At 43.4% G+C, this 26028-nt stretch overlaps 2 protein-coding genes and 1 non-coding gene across 12 annotated transcripts in view; 2 read left to right on the top strand and 1 right to left on the bottom strand.

Annotated features, from left to right (window-relative positions):
- Window positions 1-859, bottom strand: part of OSTF1 (osteoclast stimulating factor 1) — a 53390-nt gene extending 52531 nt beyond the window's left edge. The window contains exon 1 of one of the 3 annotated variants that reach the window (XM_032866661.1): window positions 645-859. In XM_032866661.1, the coding sequence (XP_032722552.1) occupies window positions 645-678 (34 nt within the window). In that variant the 5' untranslated portion in view covers window positions 679-859. The remainder of the gene's footprint in view (window positions 1-644) is intronic. The other 2 variants (XM_032866662.1, XM_032866663.1) reach the window with 2 other exon arrangements.
- A 343-nt stretch (window positions 860-1202) lies between these two features.
- Window positions 1203-25141, top strand: NMRK1 (nicotinamide riboside kinase 1). Of its 8 annotated transcripts, none has more exons than XM_032866655.1 (8): window positions 1203-1244; window positions 4830-4883; window positions 9423-9513; window positions 9824-9872; window positions 15857-16004; window positions 16082-16153; window positions 16778-16884; window positions 19213-19489. In XM_032866655.1, exons 2-8 carry the CDS (start codon window positions 4855-4857, stop codon window positions 19314-19316), a joined length of 600 nt encoding a protein of 199 aa, XP_032722546.1. In that variant the 5' UTR covers window positions 1203-1244; window positions 4830-4854; the 3' UTR covers window positions 19317-19489. The 8 variants fall into 8 exon arrangements, with proteins under 8 accessions (XP_032722546.1, XP_032722551.1, XP_032722547.1 ...); XM_032866656.1 differs by lacking the exon at window positions 1203-1244 and adding an exon at window positions 1293-1376; XM_032866658.1 differs by lacking the exon at window positions 1203-1244 and adding an exon at window positions 2047-2114.
- LOC116873115 lies at window positions 22719-22832 on the top strand. The gene has a single exon (XR_004383750.1). It is a non-coding gene; the product is annotated as a small nucleolar RNA SNORA12 (small nucleolar RNA).
- Window positions 25142-26028: the final 887 nt, after the last annotated feature.

The following is a 26028-nucleotide window of genomic DNA, read 5'->3' as shown; positions in this document are numbered from 1 at the left end:
ACTGCACGATCAAGGGCAACAGGGCAACAGCCGAGATTACTCTGCCGCAGCCTACATTTTTCTCGCCGCGAGAGCTCGCGCACAGAGTTTTCCAAATGCTTTTCCCAAGATCCCGAGGGCAATTTCATCCGCGGCTCCTCTCAAAAGTCCCAAAGGAGACTCGCTCCCCCACCCCACCCTGCAAACAGCGCACTTCCCGTTCGCTCCGGCCGGTCAAGAACTCTAACTTGACACCGCACACACACGAAAAAAAAAAAAAAAAAAAAGAGGAAGTGGCCAAAAGACCATTTCAAAGCATATATATAATTTTCCCCCTTAGGGGAATCAATATCCCCGTCTTCCAGTCAAGCTTCAACGGGACGTAACCATCCCACCCACTAGAAAGTTGCAGCGAATGACAATATTGCAATATCGAGGGCGACTCCCCTTTAAACATAAAATTAAAAAAAAAAAAATCCTCGAAATCCTCTTGCTATCCAAAACGATCCCTCCCTGCAGCGAACGCAACAAAGCGACCCATCCTGGCGGGTCGGTTCCCGAGAGCGAGGCTGCAGGCCGGGTACGTGCGCGGTCTGCCCTGCCAAGTGGCAGAGGAAGCGCAGGGCACCACCGCGGCCAGGGGACCCGGCGAGCGCCTCCCTTACCTGGTTTGACCGGTTTGGGTGGCGGCTTCGACATCGCGCTTCCTGGAGCGGCTGAGCCTCAAGACCAAGCACGAAAAGCCGGCCGAACGCCCCGCCAGCCGGTACTCTGGGGACCCCAAAGTTTTTTTTGTCGGATTCGCAGCCGAGCGCCTTCAGGGATCTGCGCCCACCCTTGGCCGTCAGACGAGCGGACGCAGGCAGAGCCGCTCCGCGCGATGCCCCGCCCCGCCGCGCCGCCGCCCGAGCCTCCCGAGCGCGCGCCCCCGCGACAAGGAAGTGGCCGCCGTCTCGCCGAGTGCTAATTGGCTCTCGGGCTGGCAGCTTCGGCGCGGCGGGAGCGCGCGCGGCGCGCACGGGAGCGCGCGCGGCGGCGATGGCGCCGGCGGAACCAGCCGGAGCCGGGGCAGGCCCGGCCGCGCGCGCCCCCGACGAGAAAGGGCCGGACTCTGCGGGGGCGCGCCCGTGGGGCCACGGTCGCCGGAGTCGCGCCCCGCCTCGCCTCGCCCCGCCCCGCTTCGGACGCTGGAACCCGAACGGCGTCCGGCCGGAGTCGGAGGGATCCCTAGGTTGGCGTCTTCTACCGAGGCCGCCTCTGACCCTGTAGGGGCGCGGAGTGGGGGGGCTATGGGCCCCTAGGCTAGCGAGCTTCGGGGGTCGCGGCGGGTCGGCGAGAGGCGCAGGTTCGGCCCGCGCTTCTGCCGCTTTGCTGGGGAGGGGTCGAACTGGCGCCCGGTGAGTACCTGCGCGACCCGGCCGCGTGGCGCAGCCTCGCCGAGGCCTGGAGGTGCTCGCGACGTGCGGCTGCGCTGGAGCCTGAACCGGGTTGCGTCTTGCAAGCCTTGGGGGGACTCTCACTGCTCTGAGCGAGCTGATGGATGGCCTGCCAGAGAGTGTGTGTGCTTGTAACGCCCCGTACCGATCCTGAAAATGGGAGGCTACCTCTAAGAGACGGTAGGGGTTGTAGAGAGAAGTCGCCAGGGCTCCGGGTCAGGTCTTGATCCCTACGGGATGAGGCAGGCGTTTATTCCACCAGTATGAGGGTGCACCGAGTACGACCCGCCTGCCACCTGTTAACCGAACGGCCTGCCAACTGAGGATGGCTTTACCATTTCAGAGGGTTGCAGAGCTATCAGAAGATTTTTGTGGCACGTGGGAGTGATAAGAAATTCAAATTTCGGTGTCCATAAAGTTTTGCGAGAGCACGGCCACGCTTATTTGCTAATGGCCGCTTTCCTCTTCCCAACACGCTGCCCTCGAAGCCTAAAACGTTGACTCAAACGAGGTCTGCCGACCCCTGACCCAGCAGATTGGTCCCCCAAGGGGAGGCGAGGGAGCGAGCCAGGAACGCAGCGCGCCTTCAGTTCGAGATAGCTGGGTGTTCCGGACCCATTGCATGTCTGAGGGAAGACAAATGGAAAAACCTTGGCGTGAGAGTCTACCTAAAATGAAGCCTGCAAGTTTTTGTTAGGGGTCAGTGAGAGATAAAAGTGATTCCACGGCGAAGAGGCATGGGTTGAGGGATTCAGAAATTCTAACCGTGGGAGATTTCTGTTTACTGAAAGGGAGCAAAATTGAAACAATAGTAGGAAAAGACTTGCTTGGTGGGTGGAAGAAGATAATCAAAATAAAGCAAGTGAGTGAGAAGTCCCGAAACATTTCACTGGTTTAAAAATACCAGGCTGCTCTGGGGAGTCAGGGACAAGCACAACAATTCGTTAGTATGTTGTCATTCCATTTGTGTTAGAGGGCTGCTGGCTTCCTTCTCATCTGCTGACTTCGCACACACCACCCCTGACCGTTTTAAAGTCCAAAACGTACCTTGCTTATTAGAGGAATCCGCATAATAAGCACATACTAGTAACGAAACAAAGGACTCGACAACCTCTCTTACTTAGGGTTAAAAAAAAATTAAAATATTCCTTTTGGGGTTTGCCCCCCAGCGATCTTCACTTGTTCTCCTGCCTCTATGCAAATAACTCTGCTGTGGAGGAAAACTTGGCACTTATGGGGAGGATAAGGTACATAACATATAAGGTACATAACCCCCCCACACGAGATTGTGGGGGGAGTCTATATTTCAAGTAATCAGATGCCCCAGGTTGATGAGACTGCAAAATTCAGATGGTTGTCTCTGAGACGCCCAGTGATTGAGTGTAGTTGATGAGGCTTGTCTTTGCCTCATGGAGTCTGTTGCATGTATTTGGAATCTGACAGCTCCTGGTTGCAAGTTTTTCAGTAAGTGTGATTTTGAAATAGTCTCCTAAGAGGAAAACAGGGGGTGTCATAGCACCAAGTAGTATGGAGGGAGAGGATTCCAGTCCTGAATTTGGAGTTCACGTGGTGCTGCCCTGTGCATCCGGCAAGGTTTTTGAAATGAATGACTTCTGGGATTGCTAGGCCTGCCCTCACCCCAGCACCTGCCCTGCTTCGGCTTCTCCCAGTTCCCCACCCCTTCCCCCACAATTGTCACCCCTTTAGGGCTAATAGACTGAGCCCAGCGTTTACCCAAACCCTGTCTTGGGTAATAGCTCTGTTAGCTAACTGATATAGGACCGAGGGTTCCTGTTTCGGTTAAAAACTTGCCTTTGATGGTAGGTATTCCCTCCTGAACCCAAACAATTTTATAAGTAGGTTCTTGACTCTCCTTCAGTCTTCATTTCAGAATTGCTAGCTTCCACCCAAATAACCCCCCCCTCAAGGATCTTTCCAGTGCCACAGCCACATTCGTTATTTGCATGCTATGTAACTGATTCGGTATCCTCCCATGTGTGCACAGATGTGGCACGAAGCAGGGGGACCCTTAGTCCTTGCCATTCAGTGTGCTCAACCATTAATAATACACCAATAAAAATGGCGTCCATTATACATGAGAGCCTCACAATTAAGCCAGCCTATGTGCAGCATCCTTTCTTTGCTCTTGGCAATAAAGTGCTTTTTAACAGGCTGGAAAGAAGAAAGAAATTAACTCGCTAGGACACAGGTCAGGGATAGGAACCGGGAGGGTCGCTGGGGGTCTCCAGCCCAGGAGCCACTCACCTCACCCAGGAGGCCCAGCTTAGGTCCCTGATCACCCAACCGGAGCAGTCTGGAATAAAGAGCAGCCTTCAGCCACTCACCTCACCCAGGAGGCCCAGCTTAGGTCCCTGATCACCCAACCGGAGCAGTCTGGAATAAAGAGCAGCCTTCGGTCAGGCAACCCTCAGGAACCTCTGATCTGAGGTTCCCTCCAGCTGAGCCCCAGCTTTTCGCAGAAAGAGGTGAAAATGGTTCATTAGAATATCCCTAGGACTGCTTGACTGGATCTCAGGGGGCCCTGTGTGAAACTGCCCTCAACCTCCCACCTCCCCGGAGCCAGAGGTCAACAAACAATGGCCTGTGCCTAAAATCTGGCCCTCAGCCTGAACATTTGCAGTCACGTGTCTGATTTGAGAACACTAACTCTGAAATCCAGTAAGAGAAATACTATCCCAATAAGAAAGGAATTCCATCCTTCTCATAATACATACACGCGTATTACAACAACCACCAACAAAATTGTACTCAATGGTTACGTTTTGACTTTCGTCAAAAACATTGTGGAAATTTGTTTTCTCTCTCATTACATAAGTACCTCCGTAGTAACTTTCAGTTTGCCTCTGGGCCCACAAAACCTCAAATATTTTACTACCTGGCCCTTTTGGAAAGAGTTTGCCTGCACTGGCCCTGGACTTAGGTTTCTGAATGAGGAAATTGCTCCCTTAAAGAGAATTAACTGCCTTTTGGCTCCAGCCAGCAGTGATGTTTTCCCCATTTCAGAAGAGGAGAGAGGCAAGCTCTGTGGTGTTCCCTGGCATTGGGGAAATAAATGGGTCATCCCCAGGTGATTGAATCTTGAAACTCTTGAGTTGCAGAGTTCTGAGACACTGTGGTGTGGCCTACTGAGCACAGACCCTCTGTTGGATTTAGCTGTGGCGTCTAGCGGGGAGAGCGTCTAGCAGAAGGAAGCTGGTACTTTGTAAAGCTCTTCTACGGACTGTGGCTAATCCAGGACCAGGGGTTCCCCAGAGATCATGGTCAACTTTCCCCCTAAGCTGGCTCTCTTAATGTAGGTTTCTTTCTTTCTTTCTTTCTTTCTTTCTTTCTTTCTTTCGACATCTCACTGATAAGCATTCGACTTGTTTTCTTTTGTTTTGTCTTTAATTTTAGGAAGACGTGATTTTCAAAGCTAATTATGAAAACATTTGTCATTGGAATCAGTGGGTGAGTAATTTTGCTACAAACAGCTGGTGGAGATACTGCGGATGTCCCAGGGGTGTTGTAGGGAATGGAGGGTCAGGATTTCTGAGTCCTCAGGAAGAGAGCAGGCCACTGGATATCAAACGGGGGACCGCTGGCTACAGAAATGGCAACAGGAGATGAGAGAGTCTCCCCTAAACAGAGACACAGGGCCGTCAGTACGCAAAATCTGCCTGCCTTACCATTTCTTTTCAGGGGTTGACACCAGACATGTTTTATCCTTATTATCCTGATGTCCTGATTGCCCTGGCATAATTATTAGTTGTGTGCCCCTCCCTCTCAAAAGTGTCCTAAATTATAGGTCACCCTCCCCATGGTACCAGAGGTATGCATGCAAATAAGACACCAACAACAGCTCCAAAGGACTTTGTTTGTTTGGCTGCATTTTTGTGTACATCTTTCTTCTGAGTACCTTCCTACTAGGTATGGTCCAATGAATGAAATACTTGAGAGTGCTAAAATTAAACGTTTGTGATTTGGGGGCAATCACTGTATTGTTGTATTATGTTACTACAGCAAGTAATCAGAGGTAAAAGGGAATGAATCCAGTGTCAGAACTCTGCCTCGTTTTCTCCCACCTAACCAAAACCAGAGTTCTGTTTTTCTCTGCCTTGCTTTTCTTGGACAGGGTTTCCCTTCTGCGCTCACTGCCACCATTGTAAATCAAGCCCTCGTTCCCTAATTCCAGCCTCCCCCCTCTTATCCTTTCCTAGGTACCTCTCCACCAGTTGAATCTTCTTACAGAAATGTTTAAGTATTCTCTCACCTCGTGAACAATATACAGTGGTTATCAGTTATCTAGAACAAAATCTGAATATCCGTGTGTGTGAAGACCATCCGTACATAGTAAAAGAAATGTATTAGCTTCGGTGGCGTGGAGGCTGTAGGGAAGGTTTGATCCAGGAGCTCAGTGGTATCACCAAAGACTCCATGATTTTTCGTCTCTTCTTTGTGTCTTCCTAGAGTTGGCTGCACTTTTGGGGCACAAGGGGTTAGTAGAGGTTCTTGGCCCTGCTCTGGAGCCCAAAACAGACCTCAGAAACCAGGGTAGAATCTGGGGAGACAGCTACCAGGTCAACTCTGGCATCCAAACCAACTTTCATTCTGCATGTGTAGGAGGAACATTCCCTTCTCCTCCATGTTCCAGGTGTAGAAACCTGCCTTGTGCTTTTTTGCCCCATGCATTAGGTGCTAACCACACTTCCCTAAGAAAGCCTCCCCTTCACTATCTTTTCCTCAGCAAGGGCCAGGATTTCCTTTCAGGGCTTCACAGAAGCACCTACCACACTCAGCCGCAGTGACCTCTGCTCCTGCCATTATTCCTTCGTCCAGACTCTGTGGAGTCCAGACTCCTTGTGTACTTACCACTTGCTACACTGCGGAGGGGTCATTCAGTTAAGACATCAGGGAACAACAGGGATTCCAAAGGATTCCAAGATCATTCAAGATCCTCCCGAAAATGGAATGCATGTGTGAAGATGTTCATTTTTCTGGGGAGGGGCATATAATCTTCATCAGAAGCTCACAGAATTCTGTGATGTTAGAATATATAAGTTTCATGGGCTTTGGGGGAAAAAAAAAAGATCCATGGGCTTTGGAGTTAGACTTTATATCCCATCCTCATTACTTGCTAGCTGTTACCTTTGGCAAGTTTTATGAGTATATAGTCTTTCAGTCCTTAGTTTCCTCAACTGTAAAATGGTAATATTAATACCTACCTGCTACAGAATGGATTTGCCTCTAAAGTACCTGCAGACAGCCTTTTTAACTTCCCCTGTCATGTTCCGAAAACATTCACCCTTCCTGTCTCTTGGCACATAAAAAAACAAATGGACAGGACTTGTGCATTTATGCTGTAAGGGAAGAGTTAGTTTTAAGGTGTCACCTGACCAGAATTCCAAGTATAGATCATAGGCTTGAACTTGCGCCATTCTGACTTGTTAAATTCTCATTAAACCCCTCTCTTCTCCCTGGCCTGTACTACCTTCTGTCTGGTCTGTCTCCTCCAAGTCTGTGACACTGGAGTGCTTGCTTCTCATTGTCTCCAGCTAAGTCAGTGAGAAGAGATCTAAGTACAGTTGGTTTGACTATATCATCTGACAGAGATAAGTCTAGAAAATGACACATTTTCTGGCCAGGTTGTTCAAAAAAGTTAGCCCTGTTTACTCTCTCTTATTTTATTTTTTTTTAAGATTTTTAAAAATTATTTATTTGACAGACAGAGATCACAAGTAGGCAGAGAGGCAGGCAGAACGAGAAGGGAAAGTAGGCTCCCTGCTAACAGAGGGCCCGATGCAGGGCTCAATCCCAGGACCCTGAGATCATGACACTGGCCAAAGGCAGAGGCTTAACCCACTGAGCCACCCAGGCACTCCATACTCTCCCTTTTAAACCAACGTTCAATATCTGAACTATGGAAACGTAGTATGAATTACAGACATTTTTGTTAAAAGGGAGAAATTTTGTACCAATATTTTCTCAAGGCAAAGGGTAATACCCACCACTTCCCTGTCTTTTCTTTAAAAAAAAATTTTTTTTTTGATTTATTTGTTTGAGGGGGCAGGGGAAGAGAGAGAGAGCTTGAGCAGGGGGAGGGGCAAAAGGAGAGGGAGAAGGAGGAAGCAGACTCCCCACTGAGCTGACAAGCCTGCTGGATCCCAGGACCCTGAGATCAGGACTTGAGCCAAAATCAAGAGTCAGACACTAAACTGACTTGAGTCACCCAGGCACTTCTGTCTTTTCAAGGAGATGGCCCGTATCCTATCCAATTGTGTGTTCTTAGTTTAAGTGAAATAACTTTACAAGGCGCCTGGGTGGCTCAGTCAGTTAAGTGGCTACCTTCAGCTCGGGTCATGATCTCAGGGTCCTGGGATTGAAGGCTCTGCCCTCTCCCTCTGCCCTCTGCCCCTTCCCCTTCTCCCCCACCTTGGGCTCACTTTCTCTCTCTCTCAAATAAATAAAGAAAATCTTTTTAAAAAATTAATGAAAAAAAGCTTTGACTCAAGTTCTTTGGACGTATGAGGTATTTAGGTAATAATTGAATTAAAGCCAGTAAACAGTTTTGATGAATGAATATTTCTTTTCTGGATTATGAATACATTGCAGTCTGTCATCTGGGATTAAGCACAGGTTCCTGCATATAAATGAGCAGTTAAGAGGTTTTTTTGTGCCGCCAACATTCGGTGGCACGATGAAATCTTGATTTAGAGTAATGGTTTTAAATGTACAAAATAAAATACAGAAATACAAAAGAAACCAGTTGTGCTGAAATACAGTTATAAAAATATTTTAAAAAAACAAATTGTTGCTGTGATATGTACATGATTAGCTTATGAAATAACAGTGTGGGGTGGGTCTAAAAACCGCCATCAATTTGAAATAATAGTGAATATCAATAATACTTCAAGATCTCTGCACCCCTGCCCCAGGATATGAAAATACCTATGATTTCTAGTGGTGATAGAGCCACAGGTACTGTTACTACTACTGATATTTGTTACTTATAATTAAAGGGAAAGCTAAAATTCTGTTAGAATGTAATATACATCAAGATGTAATTTCTTTCCCATTCAAGTTCACAAAGTCCACAGATGGGTCCACAGACCCTTTGAGGCAGCAGCCTCGGGTTAAAAAAAAAACCTCTGACTGAGCGACTGACTGCAGAACCCCCTCTCGGGTGCCATGTGTGGTTCTGGAAAACTAGATACACAGGGGAGTTAGCCAAGATCCCCCTTCTCCCCACTGTCACAGTCCAGCCAGGAGGGATAAGTAACTGACTCCATAAGGAGGAAGGGAGCCCCACAGTGGAGATGGGAATACATGCTGTTTGGCTTGTCATAAGCCCGTCCTCCCTTTTGCTCCATGGTGCACTGAAACAAAATCACAGTGACCACGAGCGTGGACAGACTTGCACTAAAACATGCTACTCATATTCTCAGTGTTGCTCATGAGCCCTGGGAATCGCTCAGTATAGATGGAACATTCTTTTGCTTCCCACCCGGTAGCTGTAATTTTAAGTCTTAGTATCACCCAGTCTACTTGCCCGGTACTTAGTGACCTTTCTCCTCCATCCTTTCCAGTTTATTTGTCCTCATTTACCACAGTAGATCTACTCAGGCTTATGCTGTTACCAACACATCTATGAAAGAAATAATTTCTTCTTAGGTATTACATATTGTTTTAAATACCCTTTTTGTGGATCACTTTAAAATGTTTTAGGGACGCCTGGGTGGATCAGTCTGTTAAGGGTCTGCCTTCAGCTCTGGTCATGATCCCTGGGTCCTGGGATTGAGCCCCACATTAGGCTCCTTGCTCCACGGGGAGCCCGCTTCTCCCTCTGGCCTAGGGCTCCCCCTGCTTGTGTGTGCATGTGCGTGTATGTGTGTGTGCTCTCTCTCTGACAAATAAAAAACTTTTAAAAAATAAAAAAATAAACGTTTTATATTAAATGCATCTTCCTTCCTGGTATATTCAATTTTTTTTTCTTTTCCTTTTTCTGTTCAGGGTGACAAATGGCGGGAAGACAACACTGGCTAAGAAGTTGCAGGAACACCTCCCAAACTGCAGTGTCATATCTCAGGATGATTTCTTTAAGGTATCTATAAAAACTTCTTCGATAATTCACTTAATACAACAAAGTTCTAGTAGCAAAGTTAATGAAATTACATTTTTTAAAAAAGAAAAAAGAAATTACATCCAAAAAGCCTTTGCTGAGTAATAGTTTTTGAAGATCGGTTCCGTGCAGTAACGTCCCTTATCCACTAGATGGCATTACTTATTGGCGCGGCTCTGATTTTGTCTCCTCCTCCTGCAGAGCATTTAGTAAGTTTCTTGCCCTCTTCATTCTGTAATTGTGTTATTTCTGCAGTGCACAGTTTTGATGGGTGCTTTGTTCTTTTTTCCAGCCACAGTCCGAGATAGAGACAGATACAAACGGATTTCTGCAGTATGACGGTAAATAGATGAGTTTGTGACCCATTCGCCAATGTTCATTTTCTTTTCCAAACCTGAATACCTTTTCTGTCTATGAAGACAGTCTCAAAAATGTGCTTAAATAATTGCTGTACTTTACGCATACCTTTGTAAAGTTCTCTGATTTATATCCAGCTATTTAAATAGATGAAACCTTTTCCCCGGTTTTATGTGTAAGACTGAAAACATTGAAACAATAGATTTTTCTTCTAAAGCTAGAGCAAGGTAAGTTTGCTGGTACTCTACTCATCCCTGCCTGGGGCACACATAACTAAGGATACTTCCCTCACCCCGTCCCTGTAATCTCCCCTGAAGCAAACTCTAAGCTCCTCCTCTGGGCTTCCCTTCCCGTGACCCAGGGGCACTGGACAGCTGGTTTCTTCTTTCCACTGCTTATAAAGGTTAGTGGATGTTTTTGAGATGGATTCACCTCTCTCCCTTGCCCAATCTAAGACTGAAGCCAGAAGAGTTTAAGGTCCATGAGAAGATACTTATTTTGCTACAGAAAATATCATGCTAATAAACTACATTTAACAGTCTTATCAAGTTTTATGACGAACAAGATGATCACTGAGTGCTTATGCAAACTGGCAACAGAAACATCTCTCTTAAAAAGCCATAAACTACGTTATTTTTAACTTCGACGACCTTTAAGGAAAAATGTTGTGTAATCAGTTCTTACAGACACTTGATAGTTTTAAGAGAAGCAAAATCCTTGACTCGCTGCCTGTTCTTGTGTCTTGAGCTCCAGCCAGAATAAACTTTTCTTTTCGTCCCATGTCTAACGGCTAGTGAGGACGATTCTTAAACAGTAAGCGTTAAACAAGGAAAAACTGTTTTCAACAATTGACAATTATTCGTAGTTCAAATGAGTTCTTATAAGCTGATAAAAAAACACTAATATTCCAATTGAAAAATATCCAAGGATATAAATAAGCTATTCATAAAAGGAAAAGTTTATTTGATTAATAAATATTACAATAAAAAGTCAACCTCAGAAGTAGTCAAAGAGTTGTAAATTACTTTCTTTCCTCACTTACCTAATAAACAGATTTTTAAAGCAATGATTATCTAATGATGGCACAGCTGTCTAATTATCTAACAATGGCTCAGTAAAACAAAAACTCTCTTAGATGGAAATATTAATTTACATAACCCTTCTGGAAGAAGATTAAGCATATATCCCAAAGACCTTAAAATACTCATGCCATGTGTCATGTGTCCCACTTCCAGGAATCTATCCTGGGAAAAAATCTGAAATTTTTCGGTAAGTGTACAAATTTAAAGTAAATCAAGGTTATGCTGAAACCTTATGAAAACCACCATAAGAATAGTTTAAAGATGTATAGCTATCAAGTTTATAAATAGATGGAATCATTAAAATCTAGTTGATAAAGACAAAAGTCAGAAATAAAAAATAGAGAACTTAAAGAAGTCAAAAGATGATAGAAAAGTAGAAAATTAGATTTAAATGATAAATTTAAGCCAAATATATCAGTAGCTGTATTAAGTTAAATGAACTAGTACTTAAATGAAGTACTCCAAAGATTGTCAAGTTTATTAAAAAAAAAAAAAAAAAAGAAGGAAAGAATGAAAAGCCCAAGTATAAGTACCTTACAAGAGATATACTTAAATATTAGGACAAAGAAAAGTAGACAAGGCTAGAAAAAGATCTGCCATATGAACACCTACTGAAAGAATCTAGTGTAACTACTAATATGAGACAAAGTAAACACAAAGAGTATCACTAGAGATACTGTTATTAGAGATAAATAGAGAAAAATGGGTTAATTCAACAGGAAGATAAACGATCTAAAATTCGTGTACACCTAATAACAACCTCACAATACATTAAGCAAAAACTGACGAAACTAAATGGGGAAATACACAAATCTTTAATTATTGTGGGAGATTTTTAGTACAAATTCTTCAATAACTAATGGAAAAAGCAGACAAAAGTTGTAAGGGTATACCAGATTTGAACAACACAATTAACAAAGTTAACTGAATTATCATATATAGAACCTGTGGCCAGTTACAGCAGAATACACATTTTTGTTTTCTTGAAACAGGAACATTAACTAAAATGGCAGGCATACGCAAGGGCATGGAGCAAGTCCTAGTACATTTCAGTAGATTAAAGTAAAATAGAAATATCCTCTAACTACAGAGAACTGAATTAGAAATCAGTAACCAGGGGCGCCTGGGTGGCTCCGTGGGTTAAGCTGCTGCCTTGGGCTCAGGTCATGATCTCAGGGTCCTGGGATCGAGTCCCGCATCGGGCTCTCTGCTCAGCAGGGAGCCTGCTTCCCTCTCTCTCTCTCTCTCTCTGCCTGCCTCTCTGTCTACTTGTGATCTCTTTCTCTCTCTGTCAAATAAATAAATAAATAAATCTTAAAAAAAAAAAAAAATCAGTAACCAAAGAGTAAGTAGAAAATTCCTGTTTGGAAATTAATCAGTACCCTTTTTTTCCTGGAAAATTTTATTTATTTTTTTATTATTTTTTAATTTTTTTAAAAGATTTTATTTTTATTTATTTGACAGAGAGAGAAAGATCACAAGTATGGAGAGAAGCAAGCAGAGGGGGAGGGGGAAGCAGGCCCCCTGCTGAGCAGAGGGCCTGATGTGGGACTCGATCCCAGGACTCTTGGGATCATGACCTGAGCGAAGGCAGAGGCTTAACCCACTGAGCCACCCAGGTGCCCCTTTTTTCTGGAAAAATTTAAACATACACAAAAGTAGGCAGAAAAGTGTAATGAGCTCTCATGAATTTCTCATCCAGCTTTTAAAATGATGCACTCTTGACCTATTTATATTTCATTGATGCCCTTAGCCACTCTCTCCTTCTATATTTTTTGAAGTAAATTCCAGATGTCATCACGTTTCTTCTGAAGTAAAGCACTTCTGTATATCCTGTGGGTTAGAAAATGAATCACGATGAAAATTAGAAGATACTTTTAATTAAACAATAATGAAAATATATTAGAATTAATGATATTTCTGGTTCCAACTAAGATGGATTGGCCCCATTCCTTACTCTTGCTCCCTCTTATAATTGAAAACCTTGGATGGAGCACAGCAAACAAAGGGAGACACAAAGATGAAAAGAAAACAGACTGGCTAGGCCTTTGGGACTTGAGGAATGATGTGGCTGTGATGCTCTAGGTTTTCTTCTCACCTGTCATATATCCAGGAAGGGGTGCTGAAGGGGTGTGGAACATGATGTCATCAACGTACAGACAAAAATATCCCCAAGAAGACTGTTCCCTGGAGTCAAAGGATCAGGAAGAGAGTGGCAGTGCTCGCTTCAGCAGCACATATACTAAAATAGGAAGAGAGTGGCACAACAAACAGAAAATCATCTTGATAATATCCAACTTACTGTAGCCAAACACAAAAAGGAAAACCATCCTCCTTTCATGGCGTCAGCAGGGCCAGGTGGGGAGCAAGACTTCTGGACCCACGTGGCACCAGCCAGGCAGGGAACCCCACAGTCATCCTATCAGTAGAGCCAGATGGCGAACTGAATTTCCACACCCGTCTAGCAGCAGCGGCAGAATGAGGCAGTGTGAGGTGGTGCTAGTTGACTCTCCACTCTCCTCACCCAGAGAGCATCAGCTGCTGGCAGTCCCCACCAAGTGAAGCCACAGCAACATTCCACCTGTCTCTTCCTCCTCCCGAGACAACCTCCCCCTCCATGTTCGTGGGGCTCAGCAGAGGGGTGACCGTCCACGCCCTCGCGGACATGCGTACTACAGCTAAGCAGGGTAACTGCCTATAAAAAAGAAGATTAAATGAGATCCAGAGCCTCACAACATGATACCTCAACTATCTAGGACGAGACTGAAAGTCACTTGTCATACCAAGAACCAGGCAACTCTCAACTTGAGTGAGGAAAGACAATCAACAGACACCAACTCTGTGACAACAGAGATGTTGGAATTATCTGACAAGGATTATAAAAGCAGCATTCATAAAAAGGCTTCCGTGAGTGATGGTGAACATTGTTGAATCTAGTAAAAAGTTAGAAAACCTCAGTAAAGAAATAGAAGATGTAAAAAGAACCAAATAGAAATTTTTTAATTGACAACATACAGTTACTGAAATTTTAAAACTCACCAGAGGGATTTAACAGCAGGATAAATGTGATAGAGGAAAGAATCTGTGAAATTTGAGGACAGAACAATAGAAATTACTCTATCTGAACAACAGAGAGAAAGACTGAAAAAAAGTTAGAGAAATATGGGACAATAACAAAAGCGGTTACATTTATATCATTGGACCCTCAGAAAGGAGAAAAGTAAATGGGGACACCTGGGTGGCTCAGTCCATTAAGCATCTGCCTTCAGCTTGGGTCACGATCCCAGGGCTCAGGGATGGAGTCCTGCATCAGCCTCCTTGCTCAGTTGGAAGCCTGCTTCTCCCTCTGCCTGCTGCTCCCTCTGCTTGTGCTCTCTCTCTCTCTGTCTCTCTGACAAATAAAATCTTAAAAAATAAAAATAAAAAAAAGTAAATGTGTGTAAAACATTGCAAACTTGGCATAAGACATAAACTTACAAATTCAAGAATCTGACTGATCCCCAAACAGATTAAACAAGACTGACCAAGAAAAAAAAGAGAAGGCACAAGTTACAGATATCAAGAACAAAAAAGGTAATACCACTACAGATCCAACAGACATTGAAAGAGTATATTATGAACAATCCATGCAACTAAATTAGAAAACTTTAATGAAATTGACAATTTCCTAGAAGAATGCAACTTAACAAAACTAACACCAGATCAAAGAGAAAATCCTAATAGTCTTATGTCTACTGAGTAAGTTAATCCATAATTTATAAACTTTCCACTAAAAAGACTCTAAGTCCAGATGGCTCAATACAGTAGTTCTGGAGTAAGGCTCAGAAATTATAATTCTTTTTTTTTTAAGATTCTATTTATTTATTTGAGAATAGCAAGAGTGGGAACACAAACAGGGAGTAGGAGAAGGAGAAGCAGGCTTCCCACTGAGCAAGGAGCCCAATGTGGGGCTTGATTGCAGGACCCTGGGATCAGGTCCTGAGCCGAAGGGCAAACACTTAACAACTAAGCCACCCAGGCACCCAGAAATTGTAATTCTGGTAAATTCCCAGGTGATAGTAACACTGCTGGTCTAGGTCCTACACTTTGAGAATCGGTATTTTGGAATAATTTTCTAGAACTATAATTGTAAGCTCAAAAATTATGTACATTTTAGAGTTTAAAAAGGACATATTTGTGTCCTTTATAATATTTTAATGATTTTTCTCTTATTTACTTGTAAGAGCCGTATATATATTAAAGATATTAGCTCTTGGGGTGCCTGAGTGGCTCAGTTGGTTAAGCGCCTGACTCTTGGTTTTGGCTCAGGTGACGATCTCGCAGTCTTGGAATGGAGCCCATGTTGGGCTCCATGCTCAGTGCTGAGTCGGCTTCAGAGTCTTTCTCTCTTCCCCTCTACCCCTCTTGCTTGTGCTCTCTGGTTCTCTCTCTCAAATAAATAAATCTTTTTTTTTTTTTAAGAGAAATTTTTTTTAGCTCTTTGTGAAATACATTGTGGATATTTTCCCCAGTGTGTCATTTATCTTTCTAACTAATTTACAGATACTTTGTCATCCAAAAATATTGAACTTTTATATAGTCAGGAGGGAGCAGACATCATAAGTAAAGCAATATTGGCCATGAGTTTATGATTGTCTAAGCTGGTAGTGTGGACATGGGAATTCATTGTACCCTGCTCTCTACTTTTATATATAGATTTGAAATGTTCCATATTAGAAATGTTTCAAACATACCAATTTGTCTAAAATATTTATTCCATATTTTGAAAGGTAAGTAAAATAGCGTTATTCTATATATTTTTGGAGCCCTGGATATACTCATCATAGAAAGCCACATCATAAACCTTTTGTTATATTGACTTCATATTCTTGTATGTTTGTTTGAAGTGCTTGAAGCGCTTAACATGGAAAAAATGATGTCCGCCATTTCCCGCTGGGTGGAAAGCCCAAGACACTCACCAGTATCAACAGACTCCAGAAGCACCGAGGAAATTCCCATATTAATCATTGAAGGCTTCCTTCTCTTTAATTATAAGTAAGCGTCCTCAACCTAATACTGACTCAGGATAAATGGGGGGGATACCTTGTGAACTAAAGATGCTGTGATTTTAGGCCCCTTGACGCTCTGTGGAACAGAAGCTACTTTCTGACAATTCCTTATGAAGAGTGTAAGAGGAGGAGGAGGTGAGTGTTGAAATCAGCTTTGTGGATCCTAATTCAGAAGACAGTTCACACAGGGGTGCAAATCACAGCATAGGGTGTAGGGCCAGTAGTATTTGTAACAACACAGTGCGGTGACAGGGTAGTGGCTACACTCACGGTGAGCATAGCCTAACGTATAGAGAAGTTGAATCTCTATGCTGTACGATCAAAACTAAAGTGATGTTGTGTGTCAACCATACTTCAATTAAAAATGAAAAGTTTTTAAGTAAAAAAATATGTTGATTATGATTTTCCATTCGTGAGCCATAACTCAGCTGCAGACACAAAGAACACCAATTAATTGAAAGCTTAACCCAACACAGCAAGTTCTCTGTCATTATTTACACTGACATTTGTCTCTTAATTCTCTACTGAAGGCAGGGGAGGTAATCATGAATGATAGTGAATTACAAAAGTAATTCGTTTGGGTCAGAAAATTAAATCCATTTTGTTGTCTTTGTAACTAGTGTTGAATCTAAAATGTATACCCTTAATTCTGTTTAGAGTTAAGTCTCGGTGATTTTTCCCATTATCCTGACCATTATTATTTTACTTTTATCAATTGTGCATTTCTGTCCACATAAAGTTTCCTCTGTGTTTTGATAGTACAAGGGTCTACGAGCCCCCAGACGTCCCAGGGTACTTTGATGGCCACGTGTGGCCCATGTATCTGAAGCACAGACAAGAAATAGAGAACATCACGTGGGAGATTAGTAAGTACCTTTTCTTCCTCCGCAGAAGGCCTTCACTTGTCATTGCTCAAAGTGCACAGGAGAAAGGATTTTTAGGAGGCATTTTTCTCATGGATTACATTATAAAGGAACACTTTAAACCAGAATACTCCAGGCCCTTCCACAGTGGACTGTCCTGGTTTCTGTTTCTCTCTCTAAGGCTCTTGTCAAAGCCTGTCAGCTTCTAGAGGGTCCTTCGTGAAACAGATAGTAACTGAATGCCTTCTACGCACAAGGCACTGCCCTGGTGATATTGAGGAAAATAAGACAAACCCAGCCACTACTCTTATGAGCCAACATTCTCTCAGGGAAACAGGCATTAGGGACACTAGCTGCATGAGCATGTCCTTTCTAGCTATGCTAAGTGCTGTGACACCAAGTTCCAGGGGGACTACGTGAGGCCCAGCAATCAGGGAGGGCTTCCTTGAGGAAGTCACTTAAACCACACTCTGAGGGGTTTAACTGGACAAAGGGAGGTCGGTTGGGTGGACAGTAAATCACCCCAAACAGTGCACAAAAAGGTCAGGGATAGGAAAGGAATGAATAGCATCTGAAAGAAGGTTGGTGTATTTTTGGTAGAGAACCAAGAGGAAGGAGTGATGCTGGAGACATAAGGAAGATCTAAACTCTACAAGGTCATAAGCCAGTTAAGGACTTCGGTCATTATCGTAGGAGAAATGGGAAGCCCTCCACAGAGAGGTTTTAAACAAGGACATGGTAAATAACAAATTATTGTGTTAGTGAGATTCCCCTAGCTATGTGAGCGTGGATGCAGGTGCTTAATAGAACAGAATGAGAGAAGAGATTTGGAGGGTACCCCTCTCTCCCTCTTCATCTAAGTTACCAATCTGGGGGTGCCAGGCTGGCTCAGTCAGTGGAGCATGCAAGTCTTGATCTCAGGGTTATGAGTTCAAGACTCATGTTTGGTGGGGAGATTGCTTAAAATGAAACCTTAAAAAAAAAAAAATGCTGGGCGCCTGGGTGGCTCAGTGGGTTAAAGCCTCTGCCTTCAGCTCAGGTCATAGTCTCAGAGTCCTGGGATGGAGCCCCGCATCTGCTCAGCGGGGAGCCTGCTTCCCTCTCTCTCTACCTACTTGTGATCTCTCTCTCTGTAAAATAAATAAATAAAATCTTTAAAAAAAAAAATGCAGATCTAACCATATCCCCACTTTGCTTAAATACCTACAAAGAGTTTTCAACTTTTTGGGATAAAATCCAAACAGTCAGACTTCAAGGCCCCTAAAGACTAAGGCCTAGACAGTCTTGCTCTAAAATCTCATCTCTCTAGTGTCCCTGGCTCCCACATTCTAGCCCCTCCAAACTGTGCATCCCTTGCTGAACAAGCGAACTGATCTCTTACCACCAGTTTTCTGATTAAAGTGTTCTTTTCGGGGCACCTGGGTGGCTCAGTGGGTTAAAGCCTCTGCCTTCGACTCAGGTCATGATCCCAGGGTCCTGGGATCGAGCCCCACATCAGGCTCTCTGCTCAGCAGGGAGCCTGCTTCCTCCTCTCTCTGCCTGCCTCTCTGCCTGCTTGTGATCTCTGTCAAATAAATAAATTTTTTTTAAAGTGTTCTTTTTTTCCTTTAACCTATATAACTTCCACTTTTTCTCCAAAATTACCTGTGCCAGTTTGGGTAAAAATGCATATCTCCTGGGCCTGGAGAACATGGCAGAGCCCAGACCCCTGCATGGTTCTTTCTGCCCATAGGTCCTATCCCCGTGCTTTAATAAAATCACCTTTTGCTCCCCCCAAAAAAGCTCCACAAGGATCCTGATGCATAAGGCAGTTGGAGAACCAGCCCCTGGAATGATTCCTCAGGGCTGCTAAAGGACCACATACCCAATGCCATTTAACTCTTTCTTTTTCAAAAAATAACTTCCACACCTGTTAACATGCATTTCCCCCTATTAAACCAATTTTTCTTTACCTATTATTCCTGACTCTAATCTATTTCTGTCTTTAATGGCTATTAATTTCTTTTTAAGTGTCTAAGGTCCTGTGTTCTTTATTTAAACCTGTGAATATTCTCTTTTTTTGAGGGGGTAGTAGCAGAGCAAGAGGGAGAGAGAGAGTCTTAAGCAGGTTCCATGTCCAGCACAGAACCCGACGAGGGGCTCAGTCTCAGTACCTTGCAGTCATGACCTGAGCTGAATGAAATCTAGAGTCAGACGGTTAACCGACTGAACCACCCAGGCGCCCCTGAACCTGAACCTGTTAGTATTCTTAAGGGATGTCAGATGGCAGAGTGAGAATCCACGGCTAAGAGGCCCCCTGGCATTTGAACCGCTCTCCTTTCTCCTTCTCAGTTTACCTAGATGGAACCAAATCAGAAGAGGACCTCTTTTCACAAGTGTATGAAGAGCTAAAACAAGAACTAGCAAAGCAAAAGTGTAAGTGTTGTGGACAGTGAAGGAACAGCCAGGAAGAAGCGTTCATTGCACACCCAAGAGCGGCTTCCCAGAATGCTCCTGTAGGAGCGGTTGTATCCTTTCCTTTCCTTCGTTGCTTTGAAGACAATTTCAAATCAGAGACTCCGAATGGGTTTGAGGCCTTGATTATTTTGTTTAGGAGGTTGTGTTTTTTGTTGTTTTTTTGTTTTAAGGGTGAAAATGCCCACCCAATGTTACAGCCCTTAATGATGTTTATGTTACATAGTTTAAATTTTCTAGTAGATGGCTGTCATTTCAGTGGGACTGACATTATCCTTTGGGCAGAGTGAAGTTAAAAGGCTAATGATCCCCTTTTAATATGTCTAGAGCTCCCCTTCTGCTTTAGTTCTCTTGAAGATTTCCCATGAACTTATTTCTCCCAGATACCTCAAAAATAAACACAGGATGTTAAAAATATATATATTTATGGACTGTTTCTTTAAGGTTTTCATCTTAGGTGACCCATTTTTTTTTTTTTTTTAAAGATTTTATTTATTTATTTGAGAGAGAGACAGTGAGAGAGAGCATGAGCAAGGAGAAGGTCAGAGAGAGAAGCAGACTCCCTGCGGAGCCGGGAGCCCGATGCGGGACTCAATCCCGGGACTCCAGGATCATGACCTGAGCCGAAGGCAGTCGTCCAACCAACTGAGCCACCCAGGCGTCCCTTAGGTGACCCATTTTTCAAGTACCGGAACCCCTCCTCCATCTGGCTTGAGTGGGAAGAAAGTACAGGGTAGCTGTGGCTTCAGGCTCAGCCGCACTGAGCAGCTCAATGTAGCCTTCAAGGCTCTGCCACAATTCCACGTTGCTCTTTGGGTTTCTCTTGGAGGCAGACTTTCTCCACCGACAGATAGGATGGCTGTAGGCAGCACCAGCCTCCCAGATGTAGCATCCCCAGTAGAGAAAGACAGTTCATCCTTTCTCTAGCTTTCCCAGGAGCTGATAGATGTCAGGGCTGAGTGTTGGGTTCCAAGGAGCTTGTATATAATTTTCACTACTTTAGCATTTGTTTAAGATTCTTTATTTTAAACACTTTTGTAAAAAGCTGTTTTGCATTTTAACCCAACGGGAGATTTTGATTGGTCCTGCTTGGGTCGCAGGGCTTGTGCTAACCTCATCACTTAGGCCAGGGAGATGGGATACTCTGATTGGCTAGGACTGGATCGCGGATTCATCTTGTCCTTGAACGCCTCTCCTAAGGCCTCCTGTTTAGCAGGAGAAATTCCGCAGAAGGAAAACAGCAGGAGGTAGAAACCAGGAGGAGGTTGGAAAAGCATGCTGGGAGAGCAGAACTATAGACCCAGCTGCTGTTTTGTTGTGGTCTTTTTTTTTTTTTTTAAGAGTTTATTTATTTATTTGACAGCGAGAGAGGGAATACAAGCAGGGGGAGCGGGAGGGGGAAGCAGGCTTACTACCGAGCAGGGAGCCCAAGATGAAGCTCGATCCCACAATCCTGAGATCATGACCTGAGCCAAAGGCAGACAGACACTTTAAGGACTGAGCCACCCAGATGCCCACCCCACCCCCCAGCTGCTGTTGTATTCGAACTATTGCAACTAAAAAGGTTTTCACAGTTGACATGTGCAAAATGTAGTCATTCACTCATTGAAGAGGAGATAGTGTGGGTCCCAAGAAGCAACTCCCCTAGGCCAGATGTAATCATCTCTTAATAAGAATTAGATTTCCTGGGGCACCTGGGTGGCTCAGTGAGTTAAGCCTTTGCCTTCTGCTCAAGTCATGATCTCGGACCTGGGTGATCGAGCCCCGCATCGGGCTCTCTGTGCAGCGGGGGGCCTGCTTCCTCCTCTCTCTGCCTGACTCTCTGCCTACTTGTGATCTCTCTCTGTGTCAAATAAATAAATAAAATCTTAAAAAAAAAAAAAGAATTAGATTTCCCTTGTTCTCAGTAAATTCCTATGTTACAAGGGGACGGAGCCCAGCCCGTGCACTGATCCTACACACTCCTGATTCCAGCATCAGCCCTTCAAGTAGCCATTCCCATTTGGAGAAATTTCAGGACCATTTTAAAGTTTCTTGTAAGTGGAGCTTAGAGTCCTTCCTGATACGCCTGTCCCCCCCCCACCCCACCCTTGTTGTCTGTTTCTTTAGTGAAACCCAGGGAAGCTCGGGGCGCCGACGTTAGGGGCTATAGAGTGTAGAGTGAAGAGAGGAGTCCAGCCTCCGAGCCAGAGCCACTTTGCTGAGAGTGGCTGGCTCCCTTTCTGACCCTAATGAGATACTTCAGGGTTTTTCAGCTGGACACCCATGCCTTTCCATCCCTTTATAATGGCCAGCACTGAAGTCCTTTTTTTTTTTTTTTAAAAGATTTTATTTATTTGTTTGACAGAGAGAGATCACAAGTAGACAGAGAGGCAGGCAGAGAGAGAGAAGGAAGCAGGCTCCCTGCTGAGCAGAGAGCCCGATGTGGGGCTCAATCCCAGGACCCTGAGATCATGACCTGAGCTGAAGGCAGCGGCTTAACCCACTGAGCCACCCAGGTGCCCACTGAAGTCCATTTTTAAGTGGCTAAGTCATACTCTGGAGTTTGGCCTTGCGGCCCATCTACTGAAAAAGATGAAAGGAGCCTTCACCAAGTAGCTCAGACCGCAGCTCGTTCCAGATCAAATGCTGGTCTTTCCCATCTGTTCCAAGACCCAAGAACAGCAGGTCTGTTTCGACAGACACTGAAACCCCATGAGGGAGTACATGTCCATGTGCGGGCGGCAGCCGTCTCCTTGCTCACGTCCTAGAGGCTGCTGAGAAGTGTTCACCTGGGCCTTTTCAGTCTCTCTTGCTTAGGTTCTAGATATCAGATAAAGTTAAGTAGGAAAAAAAATCATAACAAATATTAGAAGAGACGCAAAATCCAAAGCAGATCTGCTTTTCTTACCTCTTAAGATATATATCAGCTTTTTTTTTTTCCAGTTGCGTAAATAAGTTACAGTGTTATTTATAGTAACCCACCACCTTTCCCAGTTCTCACAACCGCGGTGCCTTGGCAGAGCTGCCTGGAGGGCTCCTCAGCATGGCCTGGTTTAACCCACACTCGGGGGCTGAGCAAGCAGGGAGGCCTTTCCTAGGCTTCCACGGACCACTCCGTGAGCTCCTCAGAACCTCTCCTAAACCTGCTGCACCAACTTCCCATTCTAAGCACATAAAATCGTAACTGTGATCAAGTCACAATAATGGGAGGGAAACAGAGATCGAATTTAATGATTAATGAAACGAATGACCCAAGGGAGTAAGAACATAAAGTTATATGTTTAATTTAATCCTTACGTAAATTCAGTGTTTGGGGCAAGATTTAATCATTGCCTCTCCTCACAAGGACAAGGCCGTCTAGCTACCAGAACTTTTAGACCCCTTTGGAGAATGTTTATTTTCATGGTGATGGCTTGCTTTCTGGCATGCTGGTTACGTTTTCAAGGGAGCCTGACTCTGCCACGTATGCGAGATAGAAGCTGGCAAGTTTTGATGGGAGACTGGCTCCCACATGTAGAGAGGAAAAGGGGGAAAAATGTCTATTACCATCTCATTAGAAAAGCATATTCATTATGAAAAACTTTTAATATTAAAAAGAAAATAATCACTTGAATCCCCCCCCAATCAGCAATGTTAACGTCTTAGCGAGTACACAATCAGCATTTTTGCTGTTCACATCAGCCTCTTACGTGATTACATGGTTAATCGCCATACGCATTTCTTTTTTGCAATGTTTTTACACTAGTATTTAATACTTAAAGGAGCTTTATAGAGCTTATTATATAATGAAACTGAGTAAAACTAAACAGCTCTTCCAATTAAAGGAGTCAAGGCCGAGTTCTGTTTTGCTCATTAAGAATGAGTTACAAGACTTGGCATTGACATCTCAGTGCAGAAGAAAGAGGTCACATGTCTCATTTCAAATCAAAGGAATAAGAAATTGCAAAATAAAACTTAATAAAAGGTGTTTATTTTTCTTTCAGCATTTTTTCTACCTTGTATTTAAAATATAATGTCCAATTAAAAGTAATAGTATAATTATCTGATATAATAGCCAGAATTATCATAGGATTAATGACCCATTTCACAGCTGCTGAGTGTTTAGTACCTTTACAAGTTTTTCACATTGGCAAGTAACATGCTATAAAAAATATTTACACATATCACTTGTTTTCTTCTCCTGAAATTACATTAAAAATTTTCAGAAGTGGGGCGCCTGGGTGGCTCAGTGGGTTAAAGCCTCTGCCTTCGGCTCAGGTCATGATCTCAGGGTCCTGGGATCGAGCCCGCATCGGGCTCTCTGCTCAGCAGGGAGCCTGCTTCCTCCTCTCTCTCTCTGCCTGCCTCTCTGCCTGCTTGTGATCTCTGTCAAATAAATAAATAAAAATCTTTTAAAAAATTTTTTTCAGAAGTCACGATCAAAGAGTATAATCATATCTATATGTATATACTTCAGAAATTAAATACTACACTAAAAAACTTTGATTCTCCAACACTAACTCTATGATATGAAGTCATTAGGTTTATCGTTGAGTTTCAAACCAAAGTCACCAAATGTTCAACTAGACTTCCTTGGTTTAAGGAAAAAAGAGTAAAGTTACCCATGCTCTTTCCCCAGATCAAGGAAAATGCTCTAAAATAATAATTCTAGGGCACCTGGGTGGCTCAGTGGATTAAGCCGCTGCCTTCGGCTCAGGTCATGATCTCGGAGTCCTGGGATCGAGCCCCGGCATGGGGCTCTCTGCTCAGCAGGGAGCCTGCTTCCTCCTCTCTCTCTGCCTGCCTCTCTGCCTACTTGTGATCTATCTCTGTCAAATAAATAAATAAAATATTTAAAAATAAATAAAATAAATAAAATAAAATAAATAAAATAAAATAAAACAATAATTCTACTACAACCAGCCACACTTTGTGATAGTCTTCTCATTTTCAAACTATTTCATTCCTTGAAGCCAGCAAGTATTACACCAATTGCAAACGATGTTAGATATCTGATACCTTAAGATAGGCCTAAATTTAGTCTAAGGATTCAAAGAATGAGTTCTTTTAGCCTTTATTTAGTTCTTGATGGAAAAGCAGCATTTCTAGCTCCAGAATCCCTGTCATCTTAACAGTAGATTAAGATTCACTGTTGATAATGTGAAGATTTAATACCATGAGAATTGGAATTCTCTATTAATTTCTTTCTACTTGTGTTTGTTTCCAAGACTTGCAAGTAACAACATAAAGACGGAGTACGTGGAATCCTTCCTGGGATGAATTAGGACACTCAAAGGAGTATATCTGAGAACCTTAACCAAGATTCAATAAGTGCTTTGGTCTGATAACAGCTGCTGGTTCGTTTGTTTGTGTTATCACACGTGGTTTCTCCGACATGTGGAACAGTAAATGGTTATCCACACACCACCAGACAGGAATTTACCTTCATGAGTTGTTCTTACTTCAAGAAATACGAAGAGATAGCATAGCTCACAACAAGTCAGTTCGTCCGGACCAATGATTGTCAAACTTTTCTGAATGGGACCCAGAGTACAAAATAAGATTCATCACAATCCAGTATTTATGTAATCTCTTGTGCTTGAATGTGGCTGTGTGTGTATGTGTGTGTGTGTGTGTATACACACCTATCAAGTATCACAAAGCATTTACCTTAGATTCAGTCCACACTGATATTTTTCTATTTTTAAATTCATTTTAAATATTCTTTACCATCTAATATCAATGCCTATTTCCTACAAATAAAGGCTTTAGTGGGAGTAGCAGTCACATTGAATAGATCAACAGTTTATCTAGAGTGTCTTTCTTGTGCGTGTTTTGTTACTGTTTCTTATGTGTATATAAAACCATTTGATCATTGTGTCACTTGTTTTGATACTTTGTTATAGTAGGGAGTGGGGGTTTTTTTTGTTTGTTTTATTTTGTTTCTGTCAAACCAATGGTCTAAAGTCACAGAAACCAGTTATGGTTACTTAAATATGTAGTACCTTTCACTGAAAGGAACAGACAGAAGATCTGAATTGTATAATGGGGGGGGGCTCTTTCAATGCTGGAATTTAAATATCTACTGTACTGATCAACCTCTTATTTTTTAAGAGATTGCTCCCAATCCTCTCAATCTTTACAAATAAAAATATATTGTTACATTAACGTTAATTGATCTTTACAAACTCACTTGATCAGCTCTCGTTATTTCTGTATTTCTAACTAGCTTGTACTCAGTGGTAATTAAGGAGGGTGTTTTGATCATACACACTAGACAACAAGCAAACAACAACAACAAAAAAAAAAACCCTGAACCCAAGTGGCACTTCTTCCCCTTAACAGCTGTATTACTCTGATCAAATTATGGAAAGTCTTTATTGCGAACTATGGAAAGTCTCTATTTCCTCTTGGTAAGGTGGGGATATCAACAGTACTTAGTATGGGTGTAGTGTTGAGTGATGATCAAGTTCAAAATCCTTAGTATGGCCTCCAAGTCACTGCCTGAACTAGCTTCTCTGTGCCTCTGTATTCTCGTTGCCCATCACTCAACCCATTGTTGTTCAGTACTGTGACCTCCACTCCTCAAACTTTTCAGAATCCTTCCTGCCTCGTGGTGGGCACACATGCTGTTCCTGGGGCTCAGAGCAAACTTCCACAACCCTCCCCTCCAATCAGCCTGCCCCCCCTCCACCCCTCCTTCAGAGTGCCCTGATGTCCTGCTTCAAGGAG

This window comes from Lontra canadensis, unplaced genomic scaffold (genome assembly GCF_010015895.1).
Source record: "Lontra canadensis isolate GAN:19392208 unplaced genomic scaffold, GSC_riverotter_1.0 scaffold31, whole genome shotgun sequence".
Lineage (NCBI taxonomy): Eukaryota > Metazoa > Chordata > Mammalia > Carnivora > Mustelidae > Lontra > Lontra canadensis.
This window is presented reverse-complemented; position numbering and strand designations above follow the sequence as displayed.

Coding starts and splice junctions, on each gene's coding strand:
- NMRK1 (XM_032866652.1), top strand. CDS start 4,925: ATGTCCCAGGGGTGTTGTAGGGAATGGAGGGTCAGGATTTCTGAGTCC. Junction 5,071..9,422: donor CCCCTAAACAGAGACACAGG/GCCGTCAGTACG, acceptor TTTTCTGTTCAG/GGTGACAAATGGCGGGAAGA. Junction 16,005..16,081: donor TTCCTTCTCTTTAATTATAA/GTAAGCGTCCTC, acceptor CTGTGATTTTAG/GCCCCTTGACGCTCTGTGGA.